The sequence below is a fragment of the Mixophyes fleayi genome, chromosome 5, assembly GCF_038048845.1.
Source record: "Mixophyes fleayi isolate aMixFle1 chromosome 5, aMixFle1.hap1, whole genome shotgun sequence".
NCBI classification, from domain to species: Eukaryota; Metazoa; Chordata; class Amphibia; order Anura; family Limnodynastidae; genus Mixophyes; species Mixophyes fleayi.
In genome coordinates this window covers 226,235,841-226,251,599 of record NC_134406.1, presented here as the reverse complement: position 1 = coordinate 226,251,599, position 15,759 = coordinate 226,235,841, and the positions used below count along the sequence as shown (strand labels likewise).

Sequence of the window (15,759 nt, the reverse complement as noted above, 5' to 3'; positions counted from 1 at the left end):
TGAATGCAATCTGTTTAAAAGGAAGTCCGGACTTTGAGAATAGTATCTCTGATGAAACCACATTTGTTGTGGAGAAACGCGTCAGAATATTATTATAAGGACCAGCGTGCTGTATATTATCTGTGATCATTTGGAGAAAGCAGTTAACATTTGAGGCTGTGGATCCGTTAATTACATATCTTTCACTTCGGAACAATCAACTTTACGTGAGTAAACGAAATAGCTTTTCTATCTGGAGATTGTAGTAGAGTGGATCATAAGGAGACAGAAGCACTTTTAGCTGATGAAGAGCTAGGTCATGGACTCAGTATGCCAAGTTCCCTCCATAAACCCTTCCCCTAGAAGCGGAATACTTATGTATAGCTTCAGCAATATACAGTTCCGGTTTGAGGCATTAAGTGGAATCTCGTGAAATTCCTGCTCATTTGCAATTGCTAATATGATCATGGTTTGATTTACTTGGATTATATGAATAATTCGCCCCCTACAAGTGCAATGTAGGTGAGCTGACAATTGAGCCACATTAGCACGCTGTGCCCTTGTTATTGGAGTAAATTGGACTTTTTTCTTTATATATATTTTATATATTTTTAGTTATATAATGTTTCAAATGTTTTTATTTTTTGGTGTGTATCCATTAAAAATTAATTTATATTAATCAGATCAATTTGTGATGGTATGATTCACTTGCTATAGGAGATTTGCGCCTCTCTTTATTATTTATATTCTCTTTATCTTGTCATTTGGGATTGATACACAATCCCACAGAGAGGCTGCAATCACTGTTATCAAGTTCATTATAAAGTGTTTTTTTCGACATACTGTTTTTACATAGTTTTATTTAATTCCCTATTGAGGTTTTACAGAAGTGCCCAATTTCTTATTCTTTCTGAGGATAAGATTTAGAAAATATATTTTAATATATATTATGTCCTTTCACTAAAAATACAAACAACATTAATATTTCACCAATGTTCATTCAACATGAATGATTCGAGGGCTCTGATGTATGCCTTAGGTGATATATAGTATATCCTTTTGCTTATACTACAAAAAACATTAGCATTTCACCAATGTTCATTCAGCATAAATAATTCATAGGCCATAAATATAGCTACTCTGATTCTAATACAAACATATTCTTTATTACCAGACTTTAGCTGGCTTGAAGCGTCTCAAAGATAACACTTGGATTTCCTTGTAAGTTGTGCGCTTACCCTGTACAGTTCGAAATATGAGCATGTATATTCTGACAGGTCTTAGTAGAGTATTATGTTAAGATGCCAGCATACAGTTTCTACAGCCCACAGATCTGAGTAGCACAGACAGTCTTGGATCCCCACTATTACCAACGCGTTTCAAATTAAATCTTTTTCAGGGTGTGGCATACAGCATCTGGTACTCCCAGGTGGTCTCCCATCCAAGTACTAACCAGGCCCGACCATACATGGCTTCCAAGATCAGATGAGATTGGGCTTGGTCAGGGTGGTGTGGCTGTAGACTCTTGAGAGAATTGCCTACACTCATCTCACACACATTCTTATAGAAAACAACCAATTGGATTCTCTGCAGTCAGGCTTTCACTCTCAGCACTCCACAAAGACTGCGCTGACCAAGGTTGTCAATGATTTGATCACAGCTAAAACTAAAGGTCTGTACTCTTTTCTAATTCTACTGGATCTCTCCTGCATTTGACATTGTTGACCACTCTCTTCTCATACAAACGCTACAATCCCTAGGTCTTCAAGACAATGTTCTATCCTGGTTCTCATCCTACCTATCTAATCACTCATTCAGTGTTTCTTTCTCTGGATCCACTTCCAGTCCACTTCCTTTATCAGTCAGAGTACCACAAGGCTCAGTCCTAGGTCCTCTGCTATTCTCTATCTACACCACTTCTCTTGGAAAACTAATAAGCTCCTTTGGATTTCAGTATCATCTCTTTACAGATGATACACAAATTTATCTATCCTCTCCTGATCTCTCACCATTTTTGTTGTCTCGCGTTACTGACTGTCTTTCTGCCATTTCATCTTGAATTTCCTCTTGCCAACTCAAATTCAATCTTTCAAAAACAGAATTAATTGACATTTCTATTTCTGTTGACAACAAGACCATAAATTCCACCCCACAATCTTGCTGCCAAGGTGTAATCCTTGACTCACAACTATCCTTTGTTCCCCACATCAACTCTATATCTAAATCATGTTACATACATCTAAAAAACATTTCCAGAATACATATATATCTCACACAAGACACTGCAAAAACTTTAATTCAAGCATTCATCATCTCCCGCATTGGCTATTGTAATTGCCTCCTTACCAGCCTTCCCAAAATCAGACTGTTACCCCTACAATCTATTTGCATGTAGCAGCTAGATTGATTTTCCTTGCAAATCATTCTTCCTCTGCTGAGTCACTCTGTCTCTATATTGGTTGCCTGTTTTTCATCGAATCCAATGTAAAATTCTCCTAACATACAGGGCCATCAACAAAATTGCACCAACATACATCTCCTCACTTGTCTCAGAATATATCCAAACTCGACACCTCCGTTCTGCACAAGATCTGCGTCTCTGCATCTCTCATCACATCTAACCTTTCCCAGTTAAAGGACTTTTTTGGGCTGCACCTACTCTGTGGAATTCCCTTCCTCACAGAATAAGACTCTGAAAACCCACCTATTTAGGGAAGCTTATAATATTCCTCAACCACGCTCTTAATCTCCCTGTTACCCTATACAACCCTCTACAGAGCTAAAACAAGACAACAACTCTCTGACCAACATAGTTGTGTGACTGAGCATACAGCCCACTAAATACTTTTTACCTTTGTATTCTAGCCAGACCAATATGAAATATGATGTAGCACTTACCTTTGTTTATCAAACTCCCATTGTCCCATAGATTGTAAGCTTGCGAGCAAGGCCCTTTTACCTTACTGTATGTATGTATGTATGTATGTATGTATGTATGTATTAGCCAGTATTGTTTTATCACTGTTTGTTTCCAATTGTAAAGCACTACGGAATTTGCTGGAGCTATATAAATAAATGTTGATGATGATGATGATGATGATTTAAAAGCCCTAGATTGGGAAGTGGGTACATGTAACCATATAAACTTCAGTTAGATTTTGTGTTTGTTTTTGTTAGATACTTTTCACTTTTACATATTATAGGTATAATTGCATATTTTTAATTTGTTCTTTCTCCTTTAAGAACTGAAATGCTGTATATTCTTTTGAATAACAGATTGTCTCATATTCAAACAATGCTTTGAGATAACAGTCAGCTTGCAGGTGTCTCGTTTAGTTTTAATTGCTTGGTGGTGACTAGCCCTGAAACGCCTTCTTGATTATTCTTGCTTTTCACCTCTACATATATGCTACATTATAATATTCTTATATATGTTAGATATTGTTAGATATGGCTGAAGCCATGCCTGCTTTTGTCTTCTTTTTATACATGCATTATTAATGCATTATTGTGGGAAAAGCCTGTGTTCTTTGAGAAATCTTCAGAACAACAATAACCACATGAACTGTGTAATTCCTTATTCTCACCAATTGATTAAATAGACTTTTTTATATTTTTCTATCCAGTTTCTACTCTCTTTGTAAATTAAAATGATGTAATCCTCCGTCATTAGGAAGAATAATATGCTATATTTTTATTGCTAGAATATTAGTAAATGTGGATTATGTGGACACACATAAATTAGCGCTGTCATATATATGTCTATTGCTTGTATATAGGATATTTATATTATAAATATTATGGTATATTTCTATTTGACCAAGTTTTTGAAAAATTTACTTTTTTAGAAACTTTTCAAATATTGTCCAATGTAATCTTGAAACAGTTTATGAAAAATAAAAATGTATCCTTAGAGGAAAGATAGATTGTAAAAGAATCTTATGGACATTTTTGATTTAGTCATTAAATCTGCCGATAAAGCAGGGGCGATGGTAATTATAGATATGGAGAAATATTCAAAAGAACAAATATTCTAATCTATAACACAATGTATAAGAGCCTTTTTACTGGATACTACAAAAAAAAAAATGCTGAAAGTTTTAATGATGCATTTTAAATAAAGTTTTTAAAATTAATTTTAATTTCTAAACATACTATATACCCAAGAATTTTGTTTATTGTTTTTTTTTACCTAAAATACAGAAATATCTGGAAAATCAATAATTTCAGACATTAATTCACTTGCCTCAGGAATTTCCAGATATGTATATAATTTCCTTTCTATAGGGAGTAGGGCAAATACCATGCTATTTAAAAGACTCAAGACAAATGTCTGAAATTTGCAGACTTGTGTCTGCAGTACTAGAGGCTGCCATCTGGTTGAGACATTTGCTTAACATCCTGCTGAGTCTGAACACCTGATTTCATCCTCCAATTGACTTCCTCTGAAGACTATGAGTCTCCTCCTACACTCAACAAATTGCCAGTGCAACACTTTCCTAGTTCCAGACTACCACAGTTGCTGTTGGTTGCTGCTTCAATCCAGTCTGCTGTATACAGATCTCAACCATCATCCTTTGTGTGAATTCAGCTTCACCTTGTTTGTTGTTCTATGGATTTCTGCCATTAACTCTATGGGGCATATTCAATTGTCGGCGGAAACGCCGAAAATCTTGCGCTCGTCGCACTATTACCGTTAATATTGTGTGTAAAAAGTTAATACAGTAATTTTCTCGCTGGATTTCAGCCCGCAGCTCTCTGAGCCGCGAGCTGCAATCCAGCTACATATTACCGTATTAACGGTACTAGTTTTTCCGCGGCGCGGAAAACTAACAATTGAATATGCCCCTCTGAGTGAGTTGAGCTACATTGTGTATGTTGTTATATGGACTTTTACCATTAATCCTCTGAGTGAATTCAGCTTTATTGTGTATGCTGTTATATGAACTGCAAACCATTAACCCTCTGTGTGCATTCAGCTTCATCTTGTGGCTGTTATGAACTGCAACCATTAACCCTTTGTGTGCATTCAGCTTCATCTTGTGGCTGTTATGAACTGAAAACCATTAACCCTTCGTGTGAGCCAGCTTCATTCTGCCTGCCGAAATAAATACTTTAGTTGTTTATTCCTCATGTGGATTCACCTTCATTCTATCTGCTTGTGTACAGATCCCAGCTGTTATCTTCTGTGTGGATCCTCCTCTCATCAATCTACTCCTGTCTCTCCTACTGGCTATCTGGGGTAGTAGGTTGTTGTTCTGAGTCATCCACCTTCTGGAGCCATTTCTGTGTCTCTGGGTACTGACTTCCAGTTCCAGGCCTAAAACAGGTTGTGAGTTGTCCAGGGCCAGTTCCAGGCTTTGTCTGTTCAGGAGGTTGCCACTCCTGTATATCCTTTGCCTGAGTTCTGAGTCTTCCCAGTCCCAGTTGTGGTACTATATTTGAGTCTCTTAGTTCTTGGAGGTACTGAGTCTCTGGTCATGGGTTCAGGTCCCACCTGTTCCTTTGTTCAGGTTCCAGTCCATCAGCTCCAAATTCCAGGCAGTTATTTCAGTTCGGAGTCCAGTTTAGCATTCCTCCTCCTAACTTCCAGTATACGGAATTAGAGCAAGCTCTATAAGCAAGACATTCATCCGGCCTCCCAGTGTCCACTACACTCTTGCCACAGCTAGCCCCAGGGGTCCCAAGACAGATCCCAAAAACCCTATTGCCATGACACTTGGCTAATGAAGAATAAACAAAGGCTGTTTTCTTAGAATACATTGCAAAGCATGTAAATTTGGTATTTAATGGAAATATTTTACGTCTATACTTGAAAATAAAGAACATAAAATGTAAGCCAACAATTTGCAACCACAATTTTGAGACTTGTCTCCTAGAGTGTTTGCTCTGAGATAGAGTGCAGTGTTCAATATATTAAAAAGACGACAAGATCTTCGAAAATTAAAATAAGAGAATACATTCTCAAAAAAACTAGTTACGCATACACTTTTAAAACATATTCAGAAAAATATTTAATGTTTGCCAGCAGCATATCAATAAAGCTATAGAACCATGCAAGGTAAGATACACCTACATCAGCCCATATTCCCCATAGAGCTTTATGTACTCACTGGTACTCATTTGCCCCAGGTCTTATGTACAACAGTATAGGTTTATACATGGATGGATGCAAATAGAGAGTATAAGAGAATAACTCCACAACATGCAAATTAATATAATAACCTAGGCCTACTATGAGTAGGAACAATACCATAAACAGGGAACAGTAAACATATAAAACAGAAAATTGGAGCAGGCGGCTAACAGAATCGCAAGATTCACAAGTCGAAGTCTGGGCAAGCAGCAGTCAAGGAAAAACAGTCAGTATGGGCAGGAGACAGGATAACTGGTAACAAGCAAATGTTGAGGCAGGTGGCACACAGCAATGGTCAAGACAAGCAGGATCTATAATAGGCAGACAATATTGCGCTACAGAGCAGGCTTACACTATTACCTGCAACGAGTGAATGGCGCTGACAGCCTGATAAATTCACAATGGACCAATCAAAGGAGCACATCAGTTCAGCCCTCAGAGCATTAATTAGCAAGGTAAAGCACCTGACTAAGAGAATATCAAAGCAACCTACACACAGTTCAAATAGGCTGAGAGGCAGTCTAACGACCTCAGTATACCATTGTTTCTATCCTAGCCTCTGTCCACAATCCTGATAAAAGCTTAATAAAGATACCACAGGCCTAAGATTATTAGACATTGAATGATTCACTCTTGATGGAAGAAAAAACATTTTCCAAAAGTAGGCCTGTAGTGGAGACAGATATCTTGCACAGATCAACTCATAGCATCTAAAGGATCTGCATCCCTGGAGCAAAGTTCAGGGAGTGAATGTATCAAGGTCTGTTTTTTTCAGCGAGTTAAAATCTAATCGAGGAAACATTTGCGTGGGGTCCCTCTCATTTTTAAGCAACCAGCATTAGGCAAACCAGCCCGGGTGGGTGGAACTATAGCAGGGGGACAAACGGCAGGGGTCCCCCTGCGATAATGACAACCAACCCAGGCTGTTCAGCACCTAATTACAGCGTGGGCAAATCCATTATAGTGCAAATAGACCTTGCGGCTGTGCTAAGTTCATTGCGTATCGGAGCTTGTACACTGTACAAGCTGTTCCTGCGTTGTGTGTCTTTTTTTTATTTTTTTTAACCAAGCATGTTCCGGATTTGGATTACAAATATGGGGCCCCTCATGGGCTGAAGAAAAGAAAACTGCTAGCAACAAGGCGGCCTTTTTGGCCAAGAAGAACAGAAGATATTTACAAGCAGGGTCTTTGGAATTATAAATTATTTGGGACTTTTACAAGCATTTTTAGATTAAAAGATGCTGACAACAGATGAAAACATCAAATTGGTGAGTATTTTGGGGTTTATTATTTTTAATAAAGGTATGTGGTATGAATGAGGGTGTTTAGCAGGGCCGGACTGGGACTAAAAATCAGCCCTGACATTTAAGGTAGACAGGCCCACCCCAGTTCCAGCAGGAAAGAAAACATTTGCCGCCGTGCAGCGGCAGCGCAAAACAGGGCGTGACCTTATTGTGTTTTGGGTGTGGTCAACATGGGGCATTTATACATACATTATAAAGATACATTACATTTATCATTTTAGACAAATACACAGGCACTACTGTTAGAAGCACACAGCTTTGCCTTCACAAGCAGTACGTTGTGAAGCGGGACATACCTCCCAACTGTCCTTGCAGTTGGACCAAATCCTGACTAAGGGAGACATACACCCAAATTCAGGACTGCCCCATCAGATTCAGGACATTTGGTAGACTGTCCTGCTCTCTCCTACCTGTCACTTTCACCACCTGTAGCAGCTGGTTTCTTTAGCTCAGTCTTGATCCTGGAATATTGGATGCCCTATTTTGAAAAAAAAATGGGTACATGAGATTTCGAAAACTCCCCGGTGTTAAAATAATAGCACTCACATTTTATAATTAGGCCTCCCTCCAGTCCCCACAATAATAATATTCACATTTAATAAGTAGACCTATTTCCCTCCAACCAGCCCCAACATTAAATTAACAGTATACCCATTTACTCAAAACATATTTCCCTCCCTCCAAACAGCCCCAGCAATAAATTAAATAGCATTAAAGTTTAATAAATATAGCCATTTTCCACAACCATCCCCGACAATAATTAATTCATATTCACATTTAATAAATAGCCCTCCTCCCCAAAATCAGCCCCTTATTTAACTAATAGCCCTAAACCACCCCAGCATTAAATTAAAAGTTCCTTCACCTCACCTTAAATAATTAGCCCCCACCTACACTCCACCATTAAATAGCATACCTCCCCACACTATATTAAGTTCCTCCCTTCCCTCACATATTATATTAAAATACTGCACACACACGCACACTATGTGAACATGGCCAAATGCACACTATAGTAACATGGGGCCACACAGAAACACTATTAGCCACAAAGCCCCACTATTAGCCACACTATTAGCCACACAGACACGCTATTAGCCACACACACAATTTACCACACAGACACACTATTAGCCACACACATTATTTGCCACACACACACTATTAGCCACACACACTATTTGCTACACAGCCACACTAATAGCCCCACACACACTATTTGCCACACAGACACACTATTAGCCACACAATAGCCACAGCCACAGCCACTATTTGCTACACAGCCACACTAATAGCCCCACACACACTATTTGCCACACAGACACACTATTAGCCACACAATAGCCACAGCCACAAACACTAATAGCCCCCACACACACTAATTGCCACACAGACATAATACACAAACACTTATCTTACTTCCAGCAGCAGCACTCAGCGTGCTGCCCGGCAGAAGGAGAATCAGTGACAGCCGCCTATGCGAGAAATCACATGGGACAGCACCACGTGACAGGTGCCGTCCCAAGTGATTTCTCGCATAGGCGGCTGACACTGTTTCTCCATCCAGATTTTAACACGCTGAAAAAAAATGGACCTTGATACATTTACCCCATATCATACTCCGGTTTCTTCAAGTCGCTGGAAATCGGTGAGTTGACAGCTAAAATTTAAAGCAGCGCTGCCTTGTAAAGGGAAACTTACATTTACATGCCAGCGCTGCTTTACATATTAGCTATCAACTCGCCGATTTCCGGCGACTTGTACAAACCGGAGTATGATACATTCTATCCCCTGGTGTTACTTTGAGCAATATTAATAACCAGAGTATAGAATAGTGCAAAAACACACTGAAAGCTGTAACCAGCTAAAAGACGTTAGTTAATTTGGGTAGTTACTTTATATTACAAACAGGGATATTATGAACATTCTCACACACACATTTAAAGCAACATACAACTGACAACCGCGATTATACAGGAAAAAAGCCCACAAGTATGCAGCACTAAGGGCAGTATAAAACATATGGCGTAAAAGGAGAAAAAATGTTTTAACAGTATCCAGAAAACCCTCTGAACTGCTCTGTATGGAGCGAACATCAGCAGATGAGGCAGCGACTTAGCAGCTGCGTAGTTTATACCGGCACTGGTCCTGTTGACCAATCATATCAAGTCCTTCACTAAGGAAGTAATGCAGCAGCCAATCCATCGCTACTTATTATTGACATGTACTCGTCCAATGAGGACAAGGCATACGCCATTGCACTGGTAACTTCCAGCCAATAAGATGGTTGCTTTTATTACTCAACTCTTCAGCAGTTCCAGTAGCAGCAGCAGCAGCAGCAGAAGCTATACAGCCGGGACCTGGGTGCTGTGTGTGGGTGAGAGCTGCCTATTACTGCAGGATACATATTAGCGGCATAGGCTTCCTGGAAGAGAGCGGCGCTGCCAACCAGGGCACAGCTTGCCTATGGCTTTCTGGAACACACCAAACTCTCTGCAGCATTCCTCTAAGGAGAGGTGAGTGACTTTCTCCTGGTAATCAACCCATCATGTAGTCACATTGGGGCTCATCGTACGGTCATGGGGTTGGGGATCAGTGTCACAATGTATAGATTGTATTCAGTTGTGTTTCTTGTCATGTGCCCTTCATCTCACAAGAGTGTTGACTATGATTATCTGCATGCTACATCATTACTTTAGTGAGACCTCCCTGGGCTGTAGTCTGCTTAATGGCAGAAGGGAATGAACTGATTGATCAAAACAGGTGTTCTGGACAATTTATTTATATATATATATATATATATATATATATATCTATATATATAATTATATTATATTAATGGGAGTGTTTCTCTCATACCATGTCTTGTGACATGCTGAGTTTAGGACAATGGTTTGATGGTTTCTCATAAGTTTAATATAATATGGTGATTTAAAATACCTATATTGGCAATCCTCAGAGAATATAAATATATATTCTATAAGGGAACACTATTGTTTGTAACAAATTGTTTATTGTGATATGATCTGCAAATGTTTTCTCAATAAACATGAAGTAAAATACACTAAACAATAGAAGATTATTTGTCAATGTACATGGAAAGGTCCTAGTGCTACCGATATACATGGAATATTTGTGTATTACATTGAAGTCATTTTCTCAGAGTACTTTTATTTTTTCATATCCAGTTAATTTAGTACTGCAGAACAAAATGCATTCAAATAATTTATTCTCATAGCAAACATTGTGATGGGCAATCTGATCTTCTTTAAAAGAAGCATCAACCTTCAAAGGCACATAAACCTTAATTTCAAGAATGAATAAAAGAACCCAAATATGATCAAATATCACTCATCCCAAAATCGCTCCATTGTCCTCATGTGCTCCAAAATAGCCCACATGCGCACAGATGCCCACTTGCCACAAAATGCACCCACAAGCCCTCATATCCCGCATGTACTCCAAAAATCCACCACATGAGGGTTATGTGAAATAAAGTAGGTATAGTACAACATAATTACCACCTATTGGTGCAGAATAAACTGTCTCGTACACTTCAATCCTTTTACAGAGTTTTGTGGCATCTACATATATGGTACTTTATATGCCTTGGTTATGTATATTGTGGTCACTACTTGGGGAGGGGGGCTTGCCCAAATCTGTCCAATCCCTCTAGGTTTATCATGGTATTGTATGCTAGGCTTAGACCTACATAAGCTTGTTTTTCACTGGCATAGGGGCCTGATTCATTAAGGAATGTAAAGCAAAAAAAAAGTAACTTTTCACCTTGGCAAAACCATGCTTTTTACATAAATGTGCCAGCTCATTCATTTTACCAGTGGAGAGGACAGGGCTGTGGGGGATGCTTGTGTTTTTGTTTTGTTTGGGTTTTTTTCCCCCCCTTCCTGACTTATACTATGATATGTATTGTTGGTGAGTCTGTGTAGTTGTGTATTGAAGTAATCTACAATATGTTCTCATTTGGTAGGTCATATATAATAATGGCAGTCAGAATTGTAGGTTTCTATGCCTGTCGCATGATCTTGCTGTTGCTGTTTAAAATATAATAAGCAGTTTCTATTTCCCACACAGAATTCATGATGACCATTATTCTCCCACTTGTCATCCAACGCATGATATGTGAAAGTTATGTGCAAATAAAGGAAAACTCAGTGAAAATAAACCCATCCAAATTGCATCACACTGATAGCTAGCAAATAATGAGAACTGCTTTTAGAGACTAAAACATGCAGTAAGCCAAAAACTAGTTTTGCACAATTAGCATTGCTGCCTCACAGTGAAGGTTGGAGCCCTGAGTTTAATTTCAGTCAGTGAGCGCTCTCCAATGAGTTTTTATGTTCTCCCCAAGTTCATGTTTTTGTTTCCTCCAGTTCCTTTTCACTGCCCAAAAACTTTTAGCTTCCGACTAAATTGGCCTTTGTGTGCTTGTGTATATCTGCTGTAGGGGAAAGTGGATTTTAAGCTCCTAAGGGGCAGGTACTGATGTGAATGAGTAAAACACTGCATATGTACCTAAATGTAGGAAAATATTATAATGTAATCTAACTCTCAAATGTTACTTTTGGGATTGTACTTTTTATCCTACCAGAGTGTATAGGGGCAGCATGGTGGCTTATTGGTTCGCACTTCTGCCGCAGAGCAGTGGGGTCATGAGTTCGATTCCTGACGATGTCCTTATCTGTGAGGAGTTTGTATGTTATCTCTGTGTTTGCGTGGGTTTCCTCCCACACTCCAAAAACACACTGGTAGGTTAATTGGCTGCTATTAAATTGCACTGTCTGTGTATGTTAGGGGATTTAGATTGTAAGCTCCAATGGGGCAGGGACTGATGTGAATGAGTTCTCTGTACAGCGCTGCGGAATTAGTGGTGCTATATAAATAAATAGATGATGATGATAGGATGACTGCCTTACTGACATTCCAGCACAAAACTGCCATGTTTGTCTGTCTGAAAGTGAGACACCTACAGTTATGGCAAAGTCAAACGTTCGTAAAGTACTTTACACCATGAAGTTATATTACCTACTGTAATGCAATAATTTTTCTGTAACTACTCTCCTCTGTTCACTGCTGTACCAATCATTTTACTTTGATTTTTAGATGCTTAAATATAAAGCAAGACCATTTTTTTCCCCATTATTCTTTATTTATTTGAGCAATAAAATAATAACCTGAACTTTGAAGCCTAATGTAGTTTATGAATTAATCACACTTTCTCTTTAAATGTAGATTTTCGCTGTTGCTTTTGGACCAGGAGGAATATTTTTTTGATCATCATATAGCCAGTCTTGTATCCAAAGGAAGCACTGCTTCTGAAAGGTAAATATGTATTTCTTTTTAAAAACTGTCGGAAAAAGCCTGAACAAGCACAAAGCTTTGTAACTTGTTCAACTGTGACTAGAAGCTTGTAAGATGCTGTCATATGCTCTTTCTATGCAACATCAAAACCCTTGTTTGTTACACCCTCCAGGTAAGCTAGCCTTTAACAGTTGAAGCAAATGGCCAAAATATATTTAAACACCCTGGCATTTTTTTTTGATTGGCATATCCATTGTTAGATTATTTTTTTATTTTCATCAAAAAAGGTTGCATTGGGAAAAACATTTGCATAATTTTAAAATAATTTACCAGATAATACTATTAGCTGATTGTAGTTGGTGAAAATATTATGCTTTGAGCACTGATGATGACAGTTGTCACTCCATGAGTTCCAATACCCCCTTTCTCCGCTCCCCACAAGACACCCTGAGAAGACCACAAGCAATTTATTTGTCCAGTTGCCGCTATAGTATAGGATATTATTTTACAATTCATATTGTTGCACGAGGGTGTGCAGACTCTCAAAGCAACAAAACATCAGACAATTGCCGTTTGTAAATTTGCTTGCGGTGATAGAAATTGATCCCCCTATCAATCTTCCTCTCAACGCGTCTTTTATGTTGCTCTTTGCACATAACTTAACAAATTCCTGTGATATATGATGGCTTCATGTACTTATGAATTTGTGTTTTCTTTTAGAATGCTGTCGCAAGTGTTAGTGGAAACTTGTTCAGGAAGTGATATGACACTGTAGTGTGTCCTAACAGTCTATATCTAGAATCAGAGGAAGTAATATTTATCAACTCAGACAACTGATTTTTAACTCAAACACATTTAATATGCTGCCAAATGACAAAGGGGAGAGAGGGGGGGGGGGATTTGTAACTTTACATTGTGTATAAAGTTGTCAAATGTAACCTTTTGTGTCCAGCTATTTTATTTTCATTTAATATCCAATTTCCATCCATCAATTGGCCAGTCAGGGGTGGGACCCAGTAGAAATGAGAGAGGTAGTTCCCGTTCCACCAGCCTGAAAGCTACCTTGGCACACCTACATCACATATACCAAAATGCCCCATATGCTCTTCACTTGCTCCAAAATAGCCCTACATGCCATTAGACTCCTGCAGGCACTCAGGTTCCACATGTATTCCAAATCTCCCCCACATGCCCATCAGGCCTCCCCAGAGCATTACTACCCTGGCAAGGGGTCACCATATGCTATTACACCGTTCCTTAAGATAGGTTCATACAGTAATAATGTACTGTTTTCTTGACTTTACAGTATGGGGGCAGGGGTAGTTACAAGCAAGCTGACAACACATTGACTTGATTTCACTGGCCTACCCGCGCCCTATACTCCTTAGGATTTCTCCGGCATGGAACAGAACGCTTTGTATACACAGTGATATGGCAGGAGGCTGCTGCTTATACACTACTCTGTCAGCCATTGTAACACTACACAAACATCCCTGTTTACACACAGTATCATGTGAACACCAGTAAAATAAAGTGGTGGTCATTGCAGAATGCTGTGATAGGTAAAATTACTATATTAGATATTCCAAAAGACATCATACTAATAAGCATAAAACCAGGCAGAATTCATCAAAAAAAGTGGCCCAAATATGCATAGAAAAATAATGAAAAAACACTATTGAAGGTTTTTTTTTAAAAAAAAACTATGTAAAATTGCAGGTTAACATACACTCATAACAAATGGAAATTAATCAATATATACTAATCATGCTTATATCATCATGTAAGCTGATATTGACATTCACAAAGCGCTTCTCCAGCATAAAGGATAAATGTCTTCACTATAAAGTATCTCTGTTCTCAGAGGTATAGGGAATAAAATGTTTTGTTTGTACTCCCCCCATCCTCAATCATATACTCCAACCGGAAAAGGTTTTAGTGGACCTCTTCTTTTTTTTTTTTTTTTAGAATACATAATTGTTTTTTGTTTTTTAATTAATACTTTTTATGTGTTTTGAAGTCACCCACCCTTCCCTATGCCTCTTCTCTTTTATTAATAAACTTTATTATGCAATTATTGGGCAAAATACATTCATATAGCCTCACAGGGGCAAACGCAAGATTTTTAAGGGGGGGTTTCCAAATAGTTGAATTCGAAACAAAGCCAAAATAAGACATTAAAAATAAAGTGCCACAAGAAGCAAAGTATCATCGCTAACACGCATTAAAAAAACGACCAACAAAAATATACAAAACATTGATACTATGACACAAGTTTGGACTATATTGCATACATATATGCAGCACTATATATCCTAGATAGCCTCACATATCACTAGATAACCAATATAAAACTATTTGAGACCATGTAACATCATAGTGGTTGCAGGCATACCCAAGTATGAAGAGGGTGGTGGGGGAATTTGAAAGAAGCTAGTAGACAAGTTTCAGAGGCAATGGGGGACCCAGAAATTATGGAGTTTCACCCAATGCCTCTTGAGCCCCATGTCTTTCCAAGAGAATTGGAGAAAACATTATAGTTCTGCAGCATGCAGATTCTAGTGCAGTAGAACAAAGTTGGAAAGAAAAAAATCCCCATGTATGGCATAAATAATAAAATACTAATTGGGGAAATTTAATTGGCCGCAGAGTGTTTTGCGGACATTCTGGAGACCCTTCGCACTGGGGATTTTGAGAGAAATCTCCACTCCTTTTATTGCTTGCCCCATAGAGGTGTGAGGGGAAAAATGAGCGGTGGTTTCTACCGTAGTATCTGAAAAAATGCACAGCCATGATGTTCCTCGGAATTGAATTTGCCCCGGAAAGCGTTACTTTGTCCTTTCTTCCTCTCTTGCTGCTTGACGTGATGTAAAGACTCAATGAGAGCACACTGCAGGGTAATGAGGTCAAAGCACAACGCGTTCCCAGCCCCTTTGTATTACAGTAATAGGGAGTTAAAAAGAAAAAGGTTCTATCGCACTAGTTTGTCATCTAGAAATATAACCCCAATCAGTATGTTA

General features: G+C 38.6%; 1 protein-coding gene and 1 pseudogene across 1 annotated transcript in view; one reads left to right on the top strand and one right to left on the bottom strand.

Annotated features, from left to right (window-relative positions):
* Positions 1-1,383: 1,383 nt before the first annotated feature.
* LOC142159613 (5S ribosomal RNA) lies at positions 1,384-1,502 on the bottom strand (annotated as a pseudogene).
* An 8,192-nt stretch (positions 1,503-9,694) lies between these two features.
* NSMAF (neutral sphingomyelinase activation associated factor) overlaps positions 9,695-15,759 on the top strand; it is a 53,757-nt gene continuing 47,692 nt past the window's right edge. The window contains exons 1-2 of the mRNA XM_075213559.1: positions 9,695-9,936; positions 12,671-12,760. Of these exons, the coding sequence (XP_075069660.1) occupies positions 9,887-9,936; positions 12,671-12,760 (140 nt within the window). The 5' untranslated portion in view covers positions 9,695-9,886. The remainder of the gene's footprint in view (positions 9,937-12,670; positions 12,761-15,759) is intronic.